At 41.8% G+C, this 26,710-nt stretch overlaps 1 protein-coding gene across 2 annotated transcripts in view; it reads right to left on the reverse strand.

Moving 5' to 3' along the window:
- Positions 1 to 26,710, reverse strand: part of GPATCH1 (G-patch domain containing 1) — a 44,036-nt gene that overhangs the window by 11,356 nt on the left and 5,970 nt on the right. For both annotated transcript variants that reach the window (XM_075282029.1, XM_075282028.1), the window contains exons 5-16: positions 26,477 to 26,574; positions 24,261 to 24,319; positions 22,522 to 22,764; positions 22,005 to 22,149; positions 19,821 to 19,900; positions 18,811 to 19,024; positions 18,426 to 18,716; positions 14,599 to 14,777; positions 12,020 to 12,147; positions 10,376 to 10,515; positions 4,506 to 4,675; positions 509 to 713 (exon numbers count right to left, since the gene is read on the reverse strand). In XM_075282029.1, coding sequence (XP_075138130.1) covers positions 509 to 713; positions 4,506 to 4,675; positions 10,376 to 10,515; positions 12,020 to 12,147; positions 14,599 to 14,777; positions 18,426 to 18,716; positions 18,811 to 19,024; positions 19,821 to 19,900; positions 22,005 to 22,149; positions 22,522 to 22,764; positions 24,261 to 24,319; positions 26,477 to 26,574 — 1,952 coding nt within the window. The remainder of the gene's footprint in view (positions 1 to 508; positions 714 to 4,505; positions 4,676 to 10,375; positions 10,516 to 12,019; positions 12,148 to 14,598; positions 14,778 to 18,425; positions 18,717 to 18,810; positions 19,025 to 19,820; positions 19,901 to 22,004; positions 22,150 to 22,521; positions 22,765 to 24,260; positions 24,320 to 26,476; positions 26,575 to 26,710) is intronic.

The raw sequence follows: 26,710 nt of genomic DNA on the forward strand, positions 1-26,710 counted from the left end.
AACTCATTCCTATGGGAGCAAGGTATTCGACAAATAGTTTCGCTCAACACTAGTTGCAACTAAGGCGCCAGCAGCTTAGGTCATGTCCTTCCCTCCAAAGCCACATACCTGCACAAGTCATATACGTGAGTAAAACAACACTACAAAAAGTTAGCACGTTACATTAGACAGTTTTGTGGCACAAAATTCTGGGACATGTGCCTCTAAATCTCCTCTAATATGTGTTATCCCCTAGAAAAACCCGCACTATATAGTACCTCTACAATGCTAAAAAACCTTAGTAGGGCATTTGCCCCTTTAAAAAATTTTAAATTAAAATGAGCTCACCAAATCCTTACTAAATTTAGCTATTCTGGCAATGTCAACAACAGGACATAATAGTGTCCAAAAACAATACAGCTTGTTGCAGCTGCTGTTTTGCCTATAAAGCACAATATATTGCTTGTATGTTTGTGAGGGCATTCATCACTTCCTCTATCATTTCCATCAATGAGGGAATGGTCAGTACCTTGCATACTGGACGATGCTGCAACCTCAGATTTGCTGGCGTCAATGTCTGCACTGGGAGCAGGAGACAATTCTTCATCACTTTCTTCATCAGAGGAGGAAGAGGATTTCTCATCGGATGACTCGGCAAATATTGCTTTAAACAAATCAATAGGCGGTCTCTTTTCTTCCTCTTCTGGATCCTGCTCTGCATTATTTGATGGACCCTAAAAATAATTCATTTTAAAGAAATGTGATAAGAGTAGTTGGAGAGACTTTGTCTGGTATATGCAGTAACAGATAAATAACCTGCTTTGGTGTGCAGGAAATATATTATTTGTTACACCCAAAGATACCCTAAGATGCGTCACTGTGTCACCTTAAACAGCTTAACAACTCAGAGTCCAAGCATCAGATGGCATAGCGAGACTGAAAGCTGGGTGGAAATGTAAGAAACTGTCTAAAAGCAAAAACAGCCTTTGTGAGCCACAGCAAACACTTTGCAGTTTTCATTTCTTTTAGTGCTTTTGAAAAAAACAAACCTACATTGCCATGAGCAGCAAAGACAGATCTCCTTATATACAGTTTTCTTAAATCTTCTCCATATCTCCTGCTATATGTCCTATAATGGCATATAGATGCCCACTCGAGAACCCTCTGTTTTGGGTTCTACGGGTTGTCCCGTTTTGGACACGTATTGAGAGATTAAGTTTATGGTTTGTATATGAAAAGTAATACAATTCTCCATAATACTTCCTCAGGGTATTCTAGATCTCGGCTTGCTGTCATTCATTCTGTTACTTCTAGGGGATGAAATTCTGACCATGGTCATGTGATATATAGTCCATGGTCATGTGATGGACACCCAGGTGCACAGCTCGTTATAGTCACAGCACAGTAATCAGACATCTGCCTGGTAACGAGCTGTGCACCTGTGTCCTCATCACATGACCATAGACTGTAAATCACATGACCATAGACTGTAAATCACATGACCAGGGACTGATTTTTATCCACTCGGAGTAAGATGAATGAATGACAGCACACAGAGATCTAGAAAACCATCAGGAATTGATACAGAAACTATATTGGGAAACGCCAACGTAATCAGGAACACAGCAGCAATCAAATAATAACATTTAACATTTCATACTAGGTGACAGGTTCCACCGTGCAGCCACCAATACTAGGTATCCAGTGTAACGAATAACTAAATAAAACACAGAATTTGTATGTAAAATGACGTACAAAATGAATTATACACTCGCATATCACTAAAGTATCAGTTATCACAGGTTAATAACTGGACTGGTTTCTCTTTCTACAGCCGTGAGAGATCTTTTGTCCATTCTACTGAAAAACATTGATGGTGAGGTGTGTGCGATTTCTCCCTCCCTCCCCTAATCTACCATGGGTGATCTAGGCTCTCCTTACAGAGATACACAGCCTATGTCAATCCCAGACTCATATACTCCCCTTGCTGCGCTGTTCCATCCTTAGTGTAGCTCATGACAAATGGATAAATTAATGCTCAGCAACTGATACGGTCATTGTAGTGACTGTACAGGCACTGGCAGTGAACCTGCCTGCTAATACCTGTGATCCTTGGCAGTTAACCCTTTACATGTGCTATGTACAAAAGTATTGCATATCGCATATTTAACTCCCCTAGTGGGACTAATGAATAAATGTTTAAAAAGTTTAGTAAAATGGTTTAAAAACATTTTTTAAATATGTAAAAAAAATAATAAAAAAAATAAAAAAAATAGAAATTAGAAAATAAAAAAAATGCTATTATTCCTCCTAACATATAGTTCTGCCAAAAATAAAATAAACCTATGCATAATTGGTGCAGTCATATCCAAAACAAGCAAAATTACAAAGTTAACATGTTAATCTGCACAAGGAGCATCATAAAAAATAAATACATTTCCAAAATAAATGCCTGCTTTTGTTAATCTCGCCTCTCAAAAAATGGAATCAAATATGAAAATTGAAAAATACTTGTGACGGGAAAGAGTTAACATTAGAGATGAGCAAGTAGTGAAATATTCGAAAAGTTGAAATTCGATTCGAGCAGAACCTCAATATTCGACTATTTGTTCGAATATCGAATCCCATTATAGTCTATGGGGAAAAAATGCTAGTTTCAGGGAAACCAAAATTAGACGAATTGTAGTCACCAAGTCCACTATGACACCTCAGGAAATTATTCCAACACCTCTGGAATGCAACTGGGATAGCAGGGGAAGCATGCCTGGGTGCACCTAACATGCTCAAGTTCCAGTATTATTATTATTGCTGCTGCTGATTTAGCCAGACAATCACTGTATACGGTTTTTTTCCAAAGCCTACATTGTCCTAGTTCCTGACCCACCTCCCCTGCATAGTTATTGGTGTAAAAAAAAGGGCCAGGGAGGGTGGGAGGGCCGAGTATGAGTATTTCGAATACCATAGAATTCGATCGAATACCTACTCAATCGAATACTACTCGCTCATCTCCAGTTAACATCCAAACAGCTGTCAGCAGAGGCTATAAGATGGATCTGCTAGAACTTGGTAAATGTGTGGACAGAAGCCCAGGTGGCAGCTTTGCAAGACCTGGGCAGTGGAAGCCAATGCTGGACTGCCCAGGACACTCCAACAGATTGCGCAGAGTGAGCCGTCACCCAAAAAAGTGAGGGTGACAAACTGGACATGACACAAACCTGCCGCAAAGTGGAACTGCTGATGGAATTTAGCAATGGAAATAGGGAGGTAAGTTGTTGCGAATGTTGTTGGAGGACAGGAATTTGCTGGGATCCAGAGATACCATCATCAATCGCAGGAAGCCCCATATGGAACCTGCGAACGTGGACAAATCGGTTTCGCCCCTTCAGATCCAAAATGGTGAGAAGGGAGCCTGAAGGAAGACAGCCGCTCAAGGAGGGAAAGAAGTGATGAGAGAAAAAATAAATAAATAAATTGAGAGGAAGGGAACGTAAGGCCAGGGGGACTCAGAGTGGACTGCCACACAGGACTGGCTTTGAAGGAGGGCTTTCTGGAGCTGGAATATTGGGAAGGCTGGAGCCATGAGAAAAGCAAATATGCTGAAATCAGTTGGAGGATTGTTGACTCTTAGAAAGGCGCTGGGGAGGAAAGAGCTTTATCAGAGATTTGCTTCTCAAGTTACCGCACTTGCTAAAAAGTCTGAGCTGTTTGTACTAGGAGAATGAAAGAGCAACAATGGCCTTTTTGGAGGTGGATTTCACAACCAAATCCAACAGGTATGGTGAATGGCCAGTGCGTGAAACTTGGCTTCCAGAGAGGCAAGGCAGAGGTACTTCAAGGCATGCAGAATCTGAGAAACAAGCAACTGTTTATCTTGAGAAGGGGGGGCTGCGAGGGAAAGGCCCTTCTGGAGTTGATTGGTCAGACAATGTAGGTATTGCTAATCCAAGAGGCCATAAAGGGAGGGCAAAAACATAGAAACAGCTGCCACAAAGGTTGCCTTCAAGAAGAAGTCCACCTTCATTTCCCAAACAAGGCAGACAGGAATGGTAGTAGCCTCAGACAGCAAAACTATGTGGGCTCGGACCACCTTGAGACTGTGTCCCACCAAGGCTGGCTGAGGCTGTTGTTGGAGAAGCTTCTATTTGCCCTGAGACTGCAGGAGCATTGGCAGCATGAAAAGTGATGCTCCCTGAGAAAATGACAAGTGGAGAGGGGGAGAGACCTCCCACCAAGCTCCCTGGGTAACCAGCGAGTCGTTCAATAGAACTCAGCTACAAAGCAGAAGATCTGCAATCAAGTCAAGCAAGCATTCCTTCGACGGACGCTAAGCTAAAGCCAAAAAAGGTGGTGTACTTAAGGGGTTAATTTTGCATTTAGTAAGCAAATAAAAAATAAAGCCATGTGCTATTCCACCACTGTTTCCAACACCAATTTGGAATTATGTGTTCTATGTTTTATGAAACTGTAAGCATACGTAGTAAAGCACTACTATGAACTCATGCACACATACAAAGTTGCAGACGTACCTGAACTGGCTTGACAGCAGCTCCTGTAGACTCAGAATCTTTCACTTTTGTATTAGTTTCTTGTTTTATTACGTCACTCTTAGTACGCACTTGACTTAAAAACTCACTGATTGAGTCTTTCTTCTTTTCGTCGGCATTTGGAATATCCCACCTGGATGATTTCTTTGACTCTGTAACATATAAATCATCAGGGAACATATAATAATAATAGTAATAATAGTAGTAGTAATAATAATAATAATAATAATAATAAACAGATACAGTTAGGATGTGTTCACCCAACAGATACTAAACCCCTGTAGACTCCCAAGCCCCAATACAGTTGATTACTAAGTCAGATCATAATGAAGGAAAATAGGCAACTACTTGCTGTTGTGCCCTCAGCTACAACCCAATTCGCTCTTACTATTATCCACCCCTGGGGTGTGGCCTAAATTAATCAACTTTATTTGTTGTCGAGGTAAAATGGCCAAATACTTACAATTTTGACTTAGGTCATAATCACCAACCCTTTGTTGTGTATAAAGTCCTCATGCAAGCTCAGACAAAATTATTTTGTAGTCTGTTACAATGGAGACACACAGGAACGTTTAGCGTTAAACGCATGTTCCTAGAATATAAGTGTCAGGAGATCCTGGAAAGAATATTGAAGGACTGTAGTAACGACCCGAATCAGCCAACTACACACTGATGTTTACAACAGGTTAGAGAATACATTCCACATGAAATATATATTACACATTGCCTATAGTATAGACTCTAACCATCCCGTGACAACCCCTCCCCCTCTCAAAACATGTGCATGACACAATTGGCCTACACAGGTAAATTGGGGAATGCACATCAGTCTCTATAGCTCATATGTCCTCCTGCCGGGATAACCCATCCGCGTTCTGGTGTTGGTTCCCTCGGCGGTACTGAATGGTAAAGTTGTAGGGTTGAAGGGCTGGCATCTGTCAGAAAATCCGGTGGATCCATGTTGGCTTCTCCCTGAGCTTGGCTTCGGGTCACTGCTCCCACAAAGTGGCACTGTAGATTTCCAACATCGTTGCCTAACAGAACATCGGCCGGCAGCCCGCTCATCACACCAATTGTGCATCGTTTTGGTCCATAACCATAGTCGAGTTCCACGGTAGCTTTAGGAATACGTCTTTGAGTACCCCCTGCCAACTTGATAGAAATGCCAGGACCCTCCTCTAGGGCCTCGGGTCGCACAACTCGGGGGTCCGCTACCGTTAGGAAAGCTCCCGAGTCCCGGAATCCAACAACTGTTCGGCCATCCAGTAGGACCTCCTGCAAGTGCTTCCTCTGAAGGTTTGCGGGATGTGTGGCGGAAGGCTGAATCCCATAGACCCCTGGAGGTGGAACAGATGTGTCATTCATGGAGTCATCTGGAAATGGGGCCAAACTTTCTGTCCTAGGAGTGGTTCCCAGGTAGTGAATAGGCCGGGATGCCACGGTGGCCCGTGCCCCCATGTTAACAGGACAACTAGCTTGCAAATGTCCAGGCCGCCCGCACCCAAAACATCTGCGCTCTAGCATTCTTCCAGTAGGTCGTTGTCTAGGGACAGGGTTGTTCATAGCTGGAGGCCGATGGGCTGGGGCAGGGGTAGAGGGGGAATTGTAATCCTGAGGCCGGGCACGAAAGGTGGTTGGCTGGCTGAAGGGTGTCTGGCGGACTGTGGTAGTTTTCCGCTCCTCTGCAAACAACCTCTTCCACTGCGGCTTGATGGTCAGGCCCTCATCTGCAAGAGAAGCAGCTTGCTCAACTGTGGCTGGGTTCCGTTCCAGCACCCACTCACGGATCTCAGCGGGGCACTGGGAAAAGAACTGTTCCTTAAGTATGACTTGGAGGATCTTATCGACTGTGACAGCCTCCTCTCCTTCTAGCCAGCGCTTGCATGCTTGCTTCAACTTGTGGGCGAACATGTGGAAGGAGCTTCCCCCATTGTAAGACAAAGAGCGGAACTGAACTCGGTAGGTCTCTGGAGTGACTGCATAATACTTCTGCACCGCTCTTTTAATGGCCTCATAGTCCCGCTGATCACTAGGGTCCATGGCTCTGAGAGCTTCCGCAGCCCCATCTCGTAGGTGCCCCACCAGATACCGGACCCAATCCTTCTCTGGGACTTCCATCAGGTGGCACTGGTGTTCGAAGTCCTGAAAATATCCATCAACATCCCCAGCCGCTTCCTCAAAGGTCTTGAAGTGTTTATGGGAGACATATGGTGGTTCTCTCACTGTTGGGCTGGGGGTCGACGTTTGATTATAATTCCTCATAGTTATCTCAGCCATTCGCATTTCATGCGCCATTCTTTCCTTTTCATGCGCCATTCTCTGTTCCTCCTTCTCCGTTTCCTGAGCCCTCTGTAATGCTCTACTCCTTTGCTCTGCAGTTGCTCCTAGCCCCAGCACTGCCAATTCCTCCTCATACAAAACAACCCATCTGCTCTTTTGGGTCTGTACCTGCCACTCCTGTATCTCTACTGTCTCCTGGGGGCAGCCCTCCTCATGGTCGCTTTGCAGGGTCATCTCCTCCAGTGCCTCGATCAGTTGCTCTTTCGTTCTTCCCTGGTAACTCAGGTTTAGTTCCCGGGCCCTTACTTGTAGACTTGCCATAGTCCAGTTCCTGTATTCTGAGGTTGTGGCTCCATTAATCGCTGGGCTGCTGTAGTCCATCTCGCTATCCGCTGTTGATCCCACCGCTGCCAACCAGTTGTCACGGAGCAAAGGTATACGTCTTCCTCCGGATGGTCTTTTGAATCAACAGGGACGCAAGAGGTCGGGAGACAACAGCAATTTATTGTAATCCACAAAGTTAGTAGCCGGCGGCGGTCACATCAACCGTAATAACAATAAGTCCACAGAAGTCACAATCCAATGATAGCTTTGGTTCCTTGGTCCTGTAACTAAATTCTGGCTCTCTGCAGAGCTGTGCACAGGCCGGCTAACACATACTAACTCCAGCTACAACTATATACTAAACTGTTACACCTATACCTGGGGGTGGGAAGGGCTGAGCCACAGATCCTTCCCCCCTCACCTATGCCAAGGAGAGCAGACTCCCTGTCTACTATGGACAATGCACCATCCAACATCTTCTTGGAGACACTGATCAGATTATCTCCACCCATTGTCCTCACTAGTTAGAGGTATTTGCATACAATGTGCTAACACACTAGACCCGAATCAGCCAACTACACACTGATGTTTACAACAGGTTAGAGAATACATTCCACATGAAATATATATTACACATTGCCTATAGTATAGACTCTAACCATCCCGTGACACCATACTTATACATCTTTGTTGAAAGGGGAATAGTTGATGACTTTGCTGGTATTTACTATTTGTAATTATTGTTGTGCATTGGACAAAATATTAGTGATGTCATTCCAGTTTTTTTTTCATCTCAAAATCTTGTAACTGCTGGATTAAAGTATATTTTTCAGGACAATTTGGGACACTAAACCATTCTTTTGGCCAGGATTTTAGTGTCCAGAATCCCCCTGTAATAAAGCCTTCCTAGGGGGCAACACGGTGGCTCAGTGGTCAGCACTGCAGCCTTGCAGTGCTGTGGTCCTGGGTTTGAATCCCACCAGGAACAACATCTGCAAGGAGTTTATATGTTCTCTCTGTGTTTGCCTGGATTTCCTCCCTTTCTACAAAGACCTACTGATAGGGGGGAAAAAAAAAAGTACATTGTGATCCCTATATAGTGCGCACAATCTACATAAAAAAAAATAAAAAATTATATATATATATATATATATATATATATATATATATATATATATATATATATATATATATATATACAGTCCTATGAAAAAGTTTGGACACCCCTATTAATCTTAATCTTTTTTAGTTCTAAATATTTTGGTGTTTGCAACAGCCATTTCAGTTTGATATATCTAATAACTGATGGACACAGTAATATTTCAGGATTGAAATGAGGTTTATTGTACTAACAGAAAATGCGCAATATGCATTAAACCAAAATTTGACCGGTGCAAAAATATGGGCACCTCAACAGAAAAGTGACATTAATATTTAGTACATCCTCCTTTTGCAAAGATAACAGCCTCTAGTCGCTTCCTGTAGCTTTTAATCAGTTCCTGGATCCTGGATGAAGGTATTTTGGACCATTTCTTTCTACAAAACAATTCAAGTTCAGTTAAGTTTGATGGTCGCCGAACATGGACAGCCCGCTCTCAAATGATCTGAAAACAAAGATTGTTCAACATAGTTGTTCAGGGGAAGGATACAAAACGTTGTCTCAGAGATTTAACCTGTCAGTTTCCACTGTGAGGAACATAGTAAGGAAATGGAAGACCACAGGGATAGTTCTTGTTAAGCCCAGAAGTGGCAGGCCAAGAAAAATATCAGAAAGGCAGAGAAGAAGAATGGTGAGAACAGTCAAGGACAATCCACAGACCACCTCCAAAGAGCTGCAGCATCATCTTGCTGCAGATGGTGTCACTGTGCATCGGTCAACTATACAGCGCACTTTGCACAAATAGAAGCTGTATGGGAGAGTGATGAGAAAGAAGCCGTTTCTGCACGTACGCCACAAATAGAGTCGCCTGAGGTATGAAAAAGCACATTTGGACAAGGCAGCTTCATTTTGGAAACAAAAATTGAGTTGTTTGGTTATAAAAAAAGGCGATATGCATGGCGTCCAAAAAGAAACAGCATTCCAAGAAAAACACATGCTACCCACTGTAAAATTTGGTGGAGGTTCCATCATGCTTTGGGGCTGTGTGGCCAATGCCGGCACCGGGAATCTTGTTAAAGTTGAGGGTCGCATGGATTCCACTCAGTATCAGCAGATTCTTGAGAATAATGTTCAAGAATCAGTGACGAAGTTGAAGTTACGCCGGGGATGGATATTTCAGCAAGACAATGATCCAAAACACCGCTCCAAATCCTCAGGCATTCATGCAGAGGAACAATTACAATGTTCTGGAATGGCCATCCCAGTTCCCAGACCTGAATATCATTGAACATCTGTGGGATGATTTGAAGCGGGCTGTCCATGCTCGGCGACCATCTAACTTAACTGAACTTGAATTGTTTGTCCAAAATACCTTTATCCAGGATCCAGGAACTGATTACAAGCTACAGGAAGCGACTAGAGGCTGTTATCTTTGCAAAAGGAGGATCTACTAAATATTAATGTCACTTTTCTGTTGAGGTGCCCATACTTTTGCACCGGTCAAATTTTGGTTTAATGCATATTGCGCATTTTCTGTTAGTACAATAAACCTCATTTCAATCCTGAAATATTACTGTGTCCATCAGTTATTAGATATATCAAACTGAAATGGCTGTTGCAAATACCAAAATATTTAGAACTAAAAATGATTAAGATTAATAGGGGTGCCCAAACTTTTTCATAGGACTGTATATATATATATATATATATAATAAAGCCTTCCTGCAATATAAACAAGAAAAAAACTTTATACTCACCCTGCTGGTCCCTGTGCTGGTGCCGTTCTTCTCTGAAGCCAGAGGAATACAGCTCAGCTTCAGTGCACATGCCCCATACCTCTGTCATTTGCGCAGTGAAGCCGGGGTGCACATCCTCGGTTTCACTGAAGAACTACTCAGCGTCATCGCTGGGCAGAAAGGAACGCCCCCCTCTCACAGTACAGCGCAATAGACGCTGCTGTGAGGAAGGGCATTCCTGACTAGCTCTTAACCGGGGGCACAGAAAGGGAAAGACGAATGCGCTGAATTCAGCAGTGTCGTACATGACATTTTTTGCAATGTAGTTGTACGTGTCAGGAGATCACAATTCCCTAAAATGATAGATTTAAAAAAAAAAAAAAAAAAAAAAAAAAAAAAAAGGGACAACTTACTGTTTTCAGATGCCAGCTGTAGTTTTTCAGGTCTGGCAGATGTAATAGCATTAGTTGATGGCTGTGTTTCAGGAATAGTTAAAAAATTGAAGACCGAGTATTTGTCCCTTTTCACTTTTGGAAGCCCAATGATGGTTGACCTGGAAAGCAAACAAACATTCCTTATCAATTATCTCCAAGAGATACATCCATACATCCTGCTCTTTATCCATCTCATATCTATCCAGTTCTCTATCCTGTGTATTAAATCATCTAGCAATCTCAGCTTTCCCGCGTACAGATTACATAGGCCCCGTTCACACGGGGCAAGAGAGGGTGGATTATGGCGCTGAATCCACGTCATAATCCGCCCCCTCACAATGGAGGTCTATGTAGACCGCCAGGCTAATTTTTTCCATGAGCGGCAACATGAAAAAAGAAAAAGGAGCTGTCCTTTCTTGAGGTGGACTCCGCAGCTGATTCAGCCCCGGCGTCTGCCTCGCGGCAGCACCCTCCAGACTAGGCCTATTCATTTGAGCCTACTCCGGAGGGGGAAGCCGCGACTGTCGCGTCACTCTCTGGGTCAAAATCTGCCAATCCGCTCCCCGTGTGAAAGGGGCCAAACTGCGGTTCTGCGCCATTTTGTGTCAGCAAAACAGGGACTGCAAGAAAGCTTTATATATGAATACAACATTACAAATGGCCATTTATAAGAGAATTAATCCACTAACCATTCAAACTACCACCAAAACACCTTTAGGTGCTAGAAGGTACGTCAAAATAAGATTAGCCTATCTTTTATCCTTTTCTGCATGCACTGAAGGCCAATGTAGTGGTCGGTATCATGTTATACATCTATTACTCACAGTCTAAGGTGTTTATGCATGTGTTCATTACTAAAACTTACTCATGGGCTATATTGTAATATACAATTGCTTTTCTGGCTGTTCTATCTTTATAGTAGCTTTACTTGCTTCCAATGATCTGGGACATATAGGATTTAGCTGTCCGCATGAAAAAAATCGGACATCTTTGTAAACAGACACTTAAGGACACACGCAGACACTAAAGGACACTACAGGATGTCCCATTTAAAATAATGCAAATTGTCACGGACACAGTTAGTGTCCGATGCCAAGATCTTCCGTGGACATTACCATCGGACACCGACGGTAATGTGAACGCCCCCTTAGAGGTTCCCTTAAAGGAATTCTGCAGCCTCTTCAATAGTTACCAAGCACAGCACTATGCATTTGTACAGAGTCTATGCTTAGTATCACAGCTAAACCAAATGACTTGAATGGCACTGAGCTGCATGACTGTGATGTCATGTTCATTGGTGAGAAGTGATGCTTGGGGAGCAGCTGATCCGTGTGATTCCTGGGTGTCAAACTCTCACTGATCTTCAGCTAATGAGGATAAGAGAGCAGATCATAAACAGTTACCTTATACTTTACATTCACACCATTTTATGATGGGTGGAGCTAAACTTTGAATAAAGTGACATATACAACGCTCACTACAGAAGAGAAAAAAGAAGCAACTAAATCCGGATCTCTCCTTGAAGGAGTAGATTATTTACTTCATGCTTCTCTTTAGAACAAGTGAACAAGCAAGCTGAGGCGTGCAAAGAACAGTATGAATTAGCATTCTCCTGCAGCTTACCCTGGATAAGGATCGGGGATATTAAAACGTTTACACAGCAGTCTGTCAGGGTGCCACTCAAATTTATCCCTTGTCAATTTTCCAAACATTTTCATTTTAACTGCTGCAGCCTTGTCATTCTTGTCACCCTGCAGGAGAGATGAGAAGCAAGAGATAAATAACATAAAGCTCAAAGCAATGCTGAACAAGAGGCAGTTTACTTTCAGTGACATAATACACTGAAATCCACCTTCTGCCCCTTATTTAATCCTTCCCATGTTTCTTTATTGTCAGCAAAAATCCACTCATTGCTTCTCACTGGCGTACAGGTAGGCCAGGCTATTGTAGAATACAGAGAAGCTGAGGCTGGAGGGATGTCACATTAAATAGTTATATCTCAGGTATTATAAAAGGTGTGTCATATGAAAGATGAGATTCTCAGCTTTCATTTGCAACTAAGATCGCAGTGCGATACTATGGAAGTTATATAAACATCTTGGCAGTATGTGAAAGCTGAGAACATTATCTTTCATATGACAACAGAACTGTTTTTTTTTTTAGGTTTTATAATGCCTGATGATTAATAACAGGCAGGGAGAAAAGGATTTTTGGCAAAAGAGAAACAATGGAAAGAATACAGAAGGGACAGAAAGTGGATTTCATTGCAAGATTTAATGGAAAAGATAAACGGAGTCTGTCAGCAGGAACATCAGTATGAAACTAATGACAGCTTCCTGTAGGGCAGTCTACTTTTGAAAGAGGACTTTCTTATTCTGAATGGCAATGCACGTAACAAAATTATATTCTTCCACAAATGTGTTGCAATAAAACCTTACAAAAATTTTGGACATGAATGCCATTTATTACTGCTGAAAAAAAGTCTTTTTGTGAAGAAGCCCTAAGAGAGGGCAATGACAGATAACTGTATACCTTTAGAAAGACCTTGTTTTGCTTGTAGGGGTAAGATTGTAAACAATAAAACGGTTGCCAGTGCTCCATGTATAAAATCTTTCCTACAATGTAATTGGTGGGGTCAGAGCTCCATATTGTTCGGTTTAGACCATTTAGCAGCCCCACATGTTTTCAGTAAGGGAGAGTTCACACTACCGTCATTGTCCGACAGGTAGTGTCCACTCAAAATCTTGCACAGACATTAGCAGCGGACACTAGTTGTTTCCATGACATTTTTTATTCATTTAAATGGAGATCGGGTGTGTTCTTTTGCACTCCATGCCTATTTTTAAGTGTCAGTTCGTAAAGATGTTCGACTTTTCAAGCAGACAGCAAAACCCGACATGTAGGTTTTTTTCTGTCCACTTGAAAAGTTGGACATCTTTACCAACGGACACTTAAGGACAGGCACGGAGTGCAAAAGAATGCACCCGATCTCCATTTAAATGAATGAGAAATGTCATGGACACAACTAGTGTCCGCTGCTAATGTCCGTGCAAGATTTTGAGCGGACACTAGCAGCAGACACTACCTGTCGGACAATGACGGTAGTGTGAACGCTCCCTAAATGACAGTAGAGCAGTTGAGAGAGAGGATGCGCCGCTTCACAATCATCTGTTGATACTGCAGCCACAGTCAATGCTTCAGAATAGAAATAAACAATATTATCCCCCTCCCCAAAGTAATGCTCTGCTGTGGTCATATGTCCAATATGCCAATTAAATGGGTTTTCCATCCCAAATGAATTTTTGATACTGATACCCTAGAAATGGCATGTTACCTGTATTTTGTGTCTTAGTACAATCACGGCGATACAAAATATATATAGTATTTGTAATATTTTGATACCTTTTAAAAATGAAACTTTGCAAAACAGAAAAAAACACATTTATGTTCTCACACATAACTTTTTCATATTTACAAGAATGGAGCTGGGTATGGTGTTGTTTTATGCAGGACAAGATGATGTTTTTGTTGATACCATTTGGGGGAAGGTCTGATGGTTTGTGCACTTTTTATACCATTTTTTGTATTCCCCCTCTTAACTGTTCACCGTATGGGTTAAATACTTTAATATTTTAATAGCCTGAGTATTTTTGAACACAGGGATACTTAAAGCATTTAGGCTTACTTTTGGATATTTATTTTTATATGTGACCTAGGAAAAAAAAGGGGGGGGGAGATTTGAACTTGGTTTTTTTTTTTTTTTAATACTTTTAAAAACTTTTTTTTTTTAGTTTAATTTTTGTTCAGACCCTGTGGGGACCTTGAACCCTAGGGATTCTGATCGTTCATACTATTCAATGCAATACTAATGTACTGCATTGAATGGTAAAACCCCTTGACTTCTATTACACGCTGCCAAAATTATGTACTGACTAGCCTGGGAGTCTTAAATAGGCTATCAGCAACTGATTGTCACCCTCCAATGACGATCCAGGGGGCAGCGATCCATCAAAGATGACAGCGCTTATGCGTTTAACTGCAGAATCTAAAGTGTTAGCAGCTGCGATCGGTGTTGGGCCTTAGTCGTTAAGGGGTTAAAACATCAATATTATTTTCAAACTACCATCAAACATTAGTAAAAGCACAGTTGTAGAATAAATTAAATAGGAAAGTGACATGGAAAACAGTTTTATCTCCTTTACCTCTTGATCCCTTGGTACTTCAACGTTGTCTGAATCATCCTCAAATTTTCCCCGAGTAAAACGAGAGGAGAGATGGGAGTTAGTGGGTTTATACAGCATGGCAGACCGCATAAACTCCTCTCGTTCACGGGAACGTTCCCATTCTGTCATGTTGGCATCTAAGCAATTTTCCAGAGCATCTGCAAAAAAATAAAAAATTCAACTCACTTGTAGATTGAACATAAAAGCTCATTGGAATAGGTATAATCATTTTTTATTGCGATTGAACACAAACAAGACAGTTACTCCCCATCAGCATTCAAAAATATCCATATGGGTCAAAGCTCAGTTAAAGGGATTCTATCATTCAGAAAACCCTTTTCAGCTAAACATATGTCTGAAGAGCCTTTAAAGAGAGCCTTTCATTACTTGGGGCACACACGGTTTTATACACCACTAGAAAGCTGACAGTACGCTGAATTCAGCGCACCGTCTGCTTTCACGATCTGTGCCAGTACCGTAGCTCTTCACCATCAGAAGGGCGTTTCTGACAGTCCGTCAGGAACGCCCTTCCTCACAGCAGCGCTGTACTGTGAGAGCTTTTCACAGGACCTCCGAGCAACCCTCCTGTGACATACCTCAGAAACCATTGCTTGTACTCCATATACCCTCCTCCTCCAGACATCCTGTACTGCCCATCTCTTCTCTACTCTTGCTCTGGCCATTGAAATCTCGGGCATGCGCAGTACTGCTCCATTCTGAGCAGTACTGCGCATGTCCGAGTGCCATTTTGTTGTAGAGAACTGCACAGTATGGTTGTGCAGTTCTTTACAAGAAAATTACACTTGGACATGTGCAGTACCGCTCAGTACAGACCACCCGTGTTCTCAAAATCTGTATGCTCTTAATAGTCAGACCCAACTCCATGCATAATAAATTCTACCATCTATTTTGCAGTAATGTACAGAACAATGTACATGCAGCTCCAAATGGATTCTCAAGGGAAGATAACTCCTTTTAATATTTCCTATTAGGATATATGGATATCATAGGGAGATCAGCCAGAGCACAGTCATTTACAATCAGTCCCTTAATGTACTACATGGATTACATTTAATTCGATGGACAAATTCGATGAACAAAATATTAACTAACCACTTGGGATAAACGGCTGTTTCTGTACAGGAAGAAAAAGTTAGATAATATGTGATCCTGCAGAAATATTTAGTACTGTTCTCAATAAGAGAAACAAAGTAGAAGTCTTGTAGTTATGATACCTTTTAATGGCTAAGACAATGTTCACATTTGTGTTGGGTTTCCATCATAATTTCCATCTGAAATCAGGTGACAAAAAAGTCCTGTCTGCCGCTTTCAGTTTAATAACAACAACACCAGATGGACTCCATTATAGTCAATGGGTTCTGTCGGGCCTCGTATGGAACTGCTATTTTAGTGGTCTGCCTGTCTCTTGTTCAGGTGCTCCAACAGACCAGTAAAACAGCACCCAAACAATTAGAACCCCCTTCATGAGGAAGTACACACAAACTCGAAATCATTGAACTAGTTTCCCATCTGATACCTCATATTCTGTAACACACCTGGGAAGTCAGAGTTGCATTACAAATCAAAATAAATTCCTGTCTAGTTCATAGTAGAAAATTCTAATGGGGACCGCATCCACCAAAAAAGTTACGTCAGGGAATAAATTCAGTTTGGGTTAGGGAATTGGCCCACAGTCAGTGCACAACACTATCATTTTTTTTCTTCTCTTTTTTTTTTTGTTGCTTGGGACAAGTAATGTACAACAGGCTATATCTCAAGTCATAGGGTATTCTGATACCATAAACTAAGGTTAAGGACCTCTCTCCAGAAAGCCCCCATAAAAGTACACTCCCATATTAAGTTAAACAGATGTGCCCTGTCTATTCCACATCTAAAACACATGGAGTCAAGTCGCACTCAAATCTTACGAGGATCTTCTATGTATTAAGAACATTTGCGACAACCATTATGCCTCACTAACTGGCAGTGCCAGAATTGGCTCCAGGGCATTTTCACCAGTGGTGGAATAACTCCTTAAGCAGGAGGAAACCAAATGACTACATCTAACTAAAATTAGACGTTTTCGGCTGCTCTGTTGAGAAACTGTCTCCAACACTGTATACCTCGATATAAAAGATTAACTGGGACTGTCTTGTGAATAACACATAACCTGTAAGCACTGATAAAGCATTTTATGCTGTAGGACATACCCTGCAATTGTTCAACAAAATCCTTATTTTCTTCCAAAATTCACACAACATTGATACAGTCGGGACTGCATCAGGAATTCAACTACTAGTGACAAACTAAAAATTTATCTTCCAAATTAATTCTCTGAATAGGTTCTGGACCCTAAAAAGTGGCAATTGGGTATCCAAATAGGGAATTATGTAGTATGTCCAATAGTTGTGGTGTCGAGACTATTTGTCAGGTTTGAAGGCCAGTCACCAACAGTTAGCCAATGTAATAGATATAAAGGGTTTTTCCAGCTAAAAATATTGATGTTCTATAATACAGAAAGCTTATGTAATCAATACCAGAACGCAGGACCACCACCAACCAGCAGATTCTTGGCAACTGATATAAAGAGAATACAGCAGGAAGCATAAAGCACCGTGAATGGGGGCAGATCTGTAGTACCTGGCTGGTCTGACCACTAAGGGTCCATTCATAAGTAGTTTTTTGGTGAGGATTTTGGCACTAAAAATCCATGTGGAAAAAAAAGAACCCATTGAAGTCAATGGGAGGCTTTTTTCCTATGTGGATTTTCAGTGCCAAAATCCTCACCAAAAAATTCTGTGTGAATGAAGCCTAATAGAGAACAGAACTGTCCGTTTCCTGCGCCGTTCTGTAAACGGTATCATCTGATGATCAATGCGAGTTTTTGCATTCTGGTAGAACCTTAACTTGAGTGTTCTTTCCCGAAACCCTAAATAGATAATTGGCATAAAGCACAAAATACTCCTCTATACTGCTGCATTTCAAGCCAGCAAACTCTGAGGAAACAGTGAGATTACAAGCCAACGGCTCTATGGTAAGGACAAAAACAAGCAGGGCCAGGAGGTATTCCTGTCGGGTCTCGTTCTCAAAGCCAAAAAATCTCATTGTCAGAGTTCCATTAATCCTGACAGCTTAACTGCTGTCTAAAACCCATGGTCATCAACACTACCCAACTCAGCTGCACATTTAGAAACAACCGTCCCAACATAAAGCTGGTTTGATCATGATGTACCAGCGTAGTAATGACCGATAACAAGCACTTCGCCAGCACCTTACCAAATATTCTAATTTCAGTCAACAGGAGCATAATGGTCTATACGATTTTGGGCAGCAACACTAGCACTACCACTTTCATATTTTTAACAATTTCTATCTTTAATTCTCAGTTGGCCTTCAGTTAAAAAGCAAAGATTAGCTGCTATGTTGTTTCCCATACACAGCTCATGGCGAAAACAGGAGATTCTATTCCCCGTGTTTCTCTCACTCAGAAGTAGCACCATATAGGACTTTATAGACGATTTGGCTACATCAGCCTATGCCTCTCCCCACTCTCACGGGGCTCTTGTTCCCTTCTTCACCTCCAAAAACTTCTATGAAAAGCTATAATTTCATGTTTCAGTGAGCTTTCAAATCCATCTTGATTTCACCAGATTTCAGAATTAATGTCAGTGTAGGAGAAAAGTAAAGGACACAGGAGAAAAAGAGGCTGATACGTGGAGAAAGAAATATATTAGAAATGTTCTTATTTGTCTGCGATATTGATTCCTGTGAATTTAGTGGCCATTTAAATGATTACTCTATAATACCTTTTTCTCCCTTGTGAAGGTTCCTAATGTAGATTTCATATCTCTTTTGCTTTTCAGGATTCTTCTCAAATGGCCGAAACTCTTCGGCATGCTCTGGTACCAATCGCCTGTCAAGCAAACTTTGCTGGATCCTGTTTTCCTCCTCTTTCGCAGCAGCTGATTGGAAACGGCTTTTCAAAGCTTCTTGTGCAAGTTTCTGAGCCTTGGACCTCTGCTCTTCCAGATTCTGCTTTACATCTCGAATTCGCTCCTTGTCTTTGTCTGAAAGTAGCTCCATCACAGAGGTGGGTCCTAAATTAAGAGACATACAAAACATTCAAGAATGTAAAAATATAACACCTATATTAATAACAATAACAACACGATTGATGTTCATCCTACTCACCCTGAAGTGGAGCTTCTCCCAATAGATCTCTTCGCTGGGAAGAATTAAGTTGGTGTCTGCTGGCTAGCTGCTCTTTGCCTGTTGCCACACTGGGCTTTATGGAGTTCCCGATCATGGTCTGAAGAACTGCAGAATTTTGACTGTTTTCAGCTAGTACGGGTCTAAAATAGTGAACAGGTCTATAATCCCTTGGGAGATCAGGAGGTGGATAAATCTGAGGATATGAAAATACATTGGATATTAAAAGTAATGGGAATGAATTCGTCTCAGAGTACTGGTTTCAGCTGAGTATGTCATCGGCATAGCAGTGGCATTGAAAGCCATGAGATTCTATGAGTTGGCCTAGGCCGAAGGTGTAGATGGAGAACAGGAGGGGTCCTAGGACGGAGCCTTGGGGAACAGCTACAGAAAGAGGACGTGGCGAGGAGGTGGTATGCGAGTGGGAGACGCTGAATTAGCGGTCGGTTAGGTATGAGGAGATCCAGGAAAGGCCAGGTCTGAGATACCAAGGGATGAGAGCGTTTCTAGGAAAAAGGAGTGGTCGACTGTGTCAAAGGCTGAGGAGAGGTCAAGGAAGAGGAGGACAGAGTAATGGCGCTTGGCTTTGGCGGTTAGAAGGTCATTAGTGACTTTGGTTAGGGCAGTTTCAGTGGGTCTGAAGCCTGATTGTAGTCTGTCAAAGAGCAGGTTAGATGAGAGATAGGATAGTTTGGAGTGGATGTGAATGCTCAAGCAGATTTGAGGCGTACGGGTGCAGTGAGAGGGGACGATAGTTGGCTGGGGAGGACGGGTCAAGGGACTTTTTTTGAGTATAGGAGTGATTTTGGCATGTTTGAAGGCGGAAAGGAAGGATCCATTGGCTAGGGATAGGTTGAAGAGATGGGTTAGGGCCGGAGTACAGCGAGTTTGGGGATGAGATGTGACTGGATCTATCATCTAACTTGAAATTTAGATAGTCAAGTCATCATAAACAAACTACTAATCTCCATTCACCATAAAGAACCACCAACCTTTTTAGATGGAGAAGACTGTGTTCCCAAGCAAAAGCCTTCCAATATTTTGCCAATATACTGAAGTTCTCTTGAAGAGCCTAAAAGCAATAGAAATGTTAACTTGGTAAAGTATACAAAACAAAAGAAAAGTTTCAAATAATGATTTTTAATCCTATAGAATTCTAATATGAATCTCCATATATCTGTATGTATTGATATCTATATATAAAACCTAGGAAAACATCATAGTTACTTTTTTGCTTCACTACTTACAAGTCATCCAACCATAGGTGGCATTTGACAAAGTTTTCTTTCTACAGAAGAGCAGAACTTCCCTAGGAAGCATTTCATTACCCTATTACCTCATTAGCAAATTTGAAATAACATATGCCAGTCCCCGCCACTAATATATTGTGGGCTTGGCTGCCTACGTAACCAGATGTCAAGTGCGACCCCTACTCGCTCACACAGAGGCAGCAAACCCATTACAACACCTCCCTTCAACGTAGGTAACGTGATAGAAAAAGCACGAGGCCCCTGCCACACTAAGAGAGAGCACCAGTAAGTCTAAGACCCACTGAGCCTGCATAATCAATTGTGAATGTAGGGTTAGTATTCCATTTTACAAGATTCATCCGGAGCAAATAAGCAAAGATTCAGACTCTCTCCGGAGACTGAAAAATAACAGCTACCATGAAAAAAAAGCCTTTTTTTCAAATAAAAATAATTTAAGACCCTGTCTTATTTTCAGAGAAACACAGTAGCAGAAGCCAGAGTACTACAAAGAGGTTCTCTTATACTACAGGACTCTGCACAGACAGCCATCTAAAGCAAAAAATGGATCTCTCTTTGTAAAATTTAGCAGAACATTGAACGCTTGATAGAAAATGTACACCATCAGAGAAAGTGTAAGGGAGCATTTACTTGGCGGATAATAAAGAGGAATTCCTCCTTCTTCTCCAGCCGTGGACTAACCGCAGCAGAATGTCGGCACTTTGTTACAGCTTTCCACTGCCCAGATAAATGGTTTCTCAAGCAGCAGACTCCACGGCTAAATCAGCCAAGGCAAGACTGAGCAGGACACATAATTTTAGGGGGCAAAATCTGTCCCCAAATCAACGTCAAATTGGTACGTGTGAACACCCCTTTAAATAATACTGAAAAAGCTAAATTTAAAAACAAGAAAAGGCAGGCCTCAGAAATGAAATTGTCTACTGGTAGCTCTAAACAGCTGTAGTATGGGCCAGCCAGCTGTACATTTATTGCTTCATTTCTGGTAAGGAGAGAGTTAATGTGGTTTTAGGAAAGCAAGGAGATCTAAACAGGAGTACACTACAAACACACTGCTGCCCACAGCTACGCAAATAAACACAGCAATGGGCACACCTCTGTTGATACAAGCACTTGGCAGACAGCATTCACCAGTCTTTGTGTGTATGAGAAAAAGAGACTGCTGACAGATTTCTGCCCTGCCATATTACACAGACACCACAGCAGTCTTCAAACAACTTCCGTGCTTTACAAATCACCAGCCACAGATGCTTGGGTGACGCATGGAAAGTCAACCTCTCCTTTACCAGGTGAATAGAAGACATCAGGATAAAGGGCCTTTTCCACAGGCCAACCAATGGTTAAACAAATACTCATAGGAACACTTGTTTCCGATCGTTTTCATATATAAACATGGCGCTTAATATAAGCAGATAATCTGCTTCTGTTTAAGAATCATCATTTACTTACATAGCAACTGTTTTTATTGTTCTAAAGCATCTAGAATACAGTATCTGATTAGAAACCAATTTTGTGTACATGACTATTATTAAGGCCTTTGTTTCTATATGACTAGACACTACATACCAAGATGTAGTCTATTCATACAGTCACCTTTGGAGATGCTTTACCAGCCTTGTGAACAGACGATGGGGACTGCTGAAACTTAATATGTCCCATTTCTTTGTGCCTCTCCCCCCCACCACCACTTCCCCAGCATATCCTGAATGAACATGGGCCAATCAATTTATACACATTAGATGGTTACATGGTTAAATACTGTAGCAGCACAAATTTGCTACAATACATTAACACAGATACAATGTATGTGTCTGAAGAATAATTCTTTACTACTAGAATTGCCTAGAACACCATGATACGTACTGGGACATAAAAAACTAGGTTACTCAGATCAACGCTGTAGGTTAATACCTTTATTCTTGTACTCTTTTGGTGCAGTCCAACCAAACAGACCATCTCCGGACTCTTCCTCTCGAAGGACTGTATCGTATTTTGACAAGGAGTCAACCCTGTAAATATCATCATCCTCATCTTCCAGTGCACCAACACCAAAAGCCTGTCAGAAACAGCAGCACAAGAAAAATAAAATTATAAGCAAGTGGTTTTGTCCCATAAACACACAAATGTAGTATGAAGAAAGAGAAAAGTAGGTATCTTCTACATCCGATTTTCCACATGAAGAAAGAGAAAAGTAGGTATCTTCTACATCCGATTTTCCACATGAAGAAAGAGAAAAGTAGGTATCTTCTACATCCGATTTTCCAATTCAATTCATTGAGCTTTGCAAAGTCCCAAAGCCAGGGTCTCACACTCCGAAGCATTCCAAAGCCGCATGGTGAGTTAACCATTTCAATACTATTTTTCTTGTATTTGGAACACAAATGTAGTACCAGTGGATATTAAATTCCACCAATAACCTGCATCTTACCTGGCCAGAGATTCCGACCTTCCTCCCTTTACTGTGCCGCATATCACCAAGTAAATTGCTTGTCTTTTCAGAGGCATCACTGAATAGATTAATGTGTGTGTCCAGGGAGCCAAACAAAGCTTGATGAGGATTCAGGCCACGGTAGCCAAGACCATGGACATTGTCTTTTACTGTGAAATCTATGGGAGTCACATCTTTAGGTGCAAATGTAACATTCTCAGGTACATAGTCATCCTCTTCATCCTTTGTATCAGTGAAGGTAAGAGAAAACACACAATTCTTCAGTTTATATATAAAGTAAAAGAATATTCCACTTAATGGATGTTTTTTTTCTAAATTACACCTGTGCACCACAACATTTACCACATGGCTAATTGGTAATGATATTAAAATATCTTAATACATGTAATATTTTAAATTAGATTCCACCTTTTTTTCTAATTTTCTGTCATTTCCCATTTAGTTTGAGACATCCAATTTCTATACAGAAGTAATTACAGAAAAAGTTAATTCCCTCAATTCATACAAATATATCAGATTGCTTTTATTTTACTGACCAAGTTACATACTCCGAAACTCACTACTGGAGTCAAAGGGGCAAATTTATTACCATGTCACAAAAAAAAAAAAAAAAAAAATCTCTTTGTTGCTTACAGTCCAATTTCACACAAATTACATTATTCATTCTGTACTGATCTAGAGATATAACATACTATACACTAGAGCTGCGGTCACTGTGTATACACATTACATTACTAGTTACAGCCGGTATACACTGGAGCTGAACTCATTATTCACCAGTCTTTAGAACTGAAATCCCTGGTTCACAAAGACAACAAGCAGAAATGTGATTGAAGATCTGGATTATAATACACCACTTGTCAGAACTGCTGCTTTGCTATTGAAAAGGAAGGAAGAGACGCAAGTATGATGGAGTGGTTGGGGGGGGGGTAGTAGGGATGTTCCATTTATTTATTTATTTATTTAAATGTAGATTGTGAGCCCCTCATAGAGCTCACAATGTACATTTTTTCCCTATCAGTATGTATTTTTTGGAATATGGGATGGAAATCCATGCAAACACGGGGAGAACATACAAACTCCTTGCAGATGTTTTTTTGCCCTTGGTGGGATTTGAACACCAGGACTCCAGCGCTGCAAGGCTGCAGTGCTAACCACTGAGCCACCGTGTGGCCCCCGGGATGTTCCATTTATGGAAACGGGGAAATGGATCCTCAACAGATAACCAGCAAATGTCCATGGGTAAATCTACATTTGCAATTGACGCTAGGTTCACACCTGCGTTCAGGGTCTCCGTTCTATGGTTTCCGTCTTCTGCATGCCAGAAGATGGAAACCATAGACCGGGTCCAGCCGTGAGCGGCGGTGAGCGTTTTAGGCTCTCCGCCGCGAAACCGGTTTTTTTAATCCGGACACAGAGTACTGCATGTCCGACTCTGTGTCCGGATTATAAAACCCGGTTTCGCGGCGGAGAGCATAAAACGCTCACCGCCGCTCACGGCCAGACAGCTTTCTCACCCATTCAAATGAATAGGTGAGAAAGCCTCCTGCAGGTTTCCGTATCCTGCTCTGTTTTATGCAGGAAATGGAAACCTGAAGTACGGAGTGCCGGCGCAGATGTGAACGAATAATTATGTTATTTAGAAAGTAGGAGGGGGAGGGTGTTTAGATTAGGGATCAGTTTTTATCCCAGAAAACCCCTTTCAGGTAGTAACTTACCTCAAACTCTTCTGAGCCTGTAGGAGGCAGAGCACAGCCGTACATCTTCACATTACCTTCTGAAACACAGAAATTGACAACTCTGTCTATTTTATGATAAATATACTTACCGTATATACTCGAGTATAAGCCGAATTTTTCAGCCCAGTTTTTGAGCTGAAAAAAGCCCCCCTCGGCTTATACTCGAGTCAGCAAAAAAAAAAATGTTCTAAATTGCTCCTTTCCTAGAATACATAGAAAAGTAAAAAATGACTGTGAAACACAAACGTATTAGGTATCCCTGTGTCTGAAAGTGCCCGGTCTACTGAATATAGGGGATCTGCAGTGCTCCTGTTCCATCAGGAAGGGGTTAATAGGAGCACTGCAGATACCCTATGTTCAGCCATGCTGAATTCCAAGTGGGGGAAAAAAAGGAAGGGAAGGGACAAACACAACCAAAACACCCCCTCCCCTTCCCCAGCACCTACTGCACCCAAAAACTCCGACCATTTTAATTTTTGAAATTTTCCAGTAGCTGCTGCATTTCCCCCCTCGGCTTATACTCGAGTCAATAAGTTTTCCCAGTTTTTTGTGGTAAAATTAGGGGGGTCGGCTTATATTCGGGTCGGCTTATACTCGAGTATATACGGTATATATAACCTTAATATAAAAATTATCTTAAAGGGGTTATCCAACTTCCAAAAATTATCTACAAATACATCCAATGCAGTGTTAAATGCTCACTGTTTCCTTGTGCACCTTTTGCTTGGCTTTATTTTATTTGCTGGACTTTGCATCACTGTTATTTACATGTAGCGAGGCTGTGAAGAAACTACAGTTCCCATGATTCATTTCCTGCTCACAGAGGGAAGGGGAGGGGAGGTAATGAGCTTCAACAAGACATCTCAGAACATGTGACCTCAGATGTTGGAGTGATTTATTACCTGTGATTTCAATGGAGGGGAGAGGGAGAACAGGCAAGAGAATCATGGGAAATGTAGTTTGTTCACTGATTGACTGCATATAAGTAACAGTGACACAAAAAGTCTGAAGTAAAATAAAACCAAGTAAAGTTCAGCATCATCACTCCCTCTGACAGTACAAGGCTATGTTAGAGTACAGTCAGGAGTGCGTTCATCACAGCCCAGTGATGATGGGGAAGACGAGAGATTTACTGCAACGATATTTGCTTTTTATGTGTTTATTTTTCTATTATGTAGCCTTGCAACTACAAGGGACAGATGAATATATGCAGGAATTTGCGTGCAACTATAAACATGAGCATTACAACCTCAACCAACTATTACCAATGGACACTCAGAAACTATAAGTTAGTGATAGCTTTTATAGTAATAGTTTCCCATATCGTCTTGTAAAAACCATGTATGAACATTATCCTGAATGGATTCTTTAGATATACTGCACAAAAAAACAAAACATAAACCACATGTAAAAGATTTAAGAGCTTACTACATTCCTTTTACCTTTAAATGGTTTGTTCAGTTTTATAAAACGTTCCACAGCTTACTCACACGTAAGATTCACATGTGTACAGATTCAGACGTTCAACACGCTTATCAGCGCCGCACCTCCCATGAGGCAACCTGAAGCGACCACGCGGTGCTATGCCGGGCCCCTGGGGGGGGGGGGGGGGGCGGCATTTTTGCTGACCTAAGCCAGTCCAGGACAAGCTGTCCTGGACTGGCTTAGTCACCGTCTCGGCAGCCCGGCACGGGAAGCGAGCGGTGGATTGGGGAGGCCCTGTGGACGCAGTGCTGCTCCACCGGCCTCCCATCACGCTCTGGCAGAGAGTAGGTCCTCTCCCTGCCTGCTCTCTGCCTGCTAACGCCGCCCCGTCCGCTCTGCCCCGCCCTCCTTCGCTCCGCCCCGCCCCCTCCTCCCAGGGAAGGGGGAGCCACTTTCTGTCGTCCGCCTCAGGCGGCATAAAAGCTAGGTTCACCCCTGACGCTTATCCCTTTGTACGTGATGCACTATAGGTCATATGATATAACCAAGATCCACATCTGTTATGGTACCAGTGTGGCACAGTTCTGTGTGTCCATATTCATAAAACATATCATGCTGCAACCAATGTTTGTTTTTTTCTAACTGATTCCCCACAAATCTGTCAGAATAATAATTTGCCTTCAATTTACAGCAGTTCAGCACAGGACCATGTTCCCTGGCCTATCGGATGCATACAAGTGTATGCATGTTCTCAGCATTATTCCACCTACCAGATTTTTGTTTCTGAGCTCTTCTCTTTATTCTGGGCCCCACTCCTTGCCCTTCTTTCCACCCCATCTGCCGCAAAAGTTGCACTCCCATTGTGATCCTGAAAATAATAATAACATTGTAAAACACAAACTTTCATCCGAAAAAATTATGCAAAAAAAGAAAAAAAAAAAGTGGAATCTTGTTTTTTACATACTATACTGGGTAAGAAGCAAGACCTCATTGGTGGAAAAGAG

Source organism: Leptodactylus fuscus, chromosome 7 (genome assembly GCF_031893055.1).
Source record: "Leptodactylus fuscus isolate aLepFus1 chromosome 7, aLepFus1.hap2, whole genome shotgun sequence".
In the NCBI taxonomy this organism is placed as follows: Eukaryota; Metazoa; Chordata; class Amphibia; order Anura; family Leptodactylidae; genus Leptodactylus; species Leptodactylus fuscus.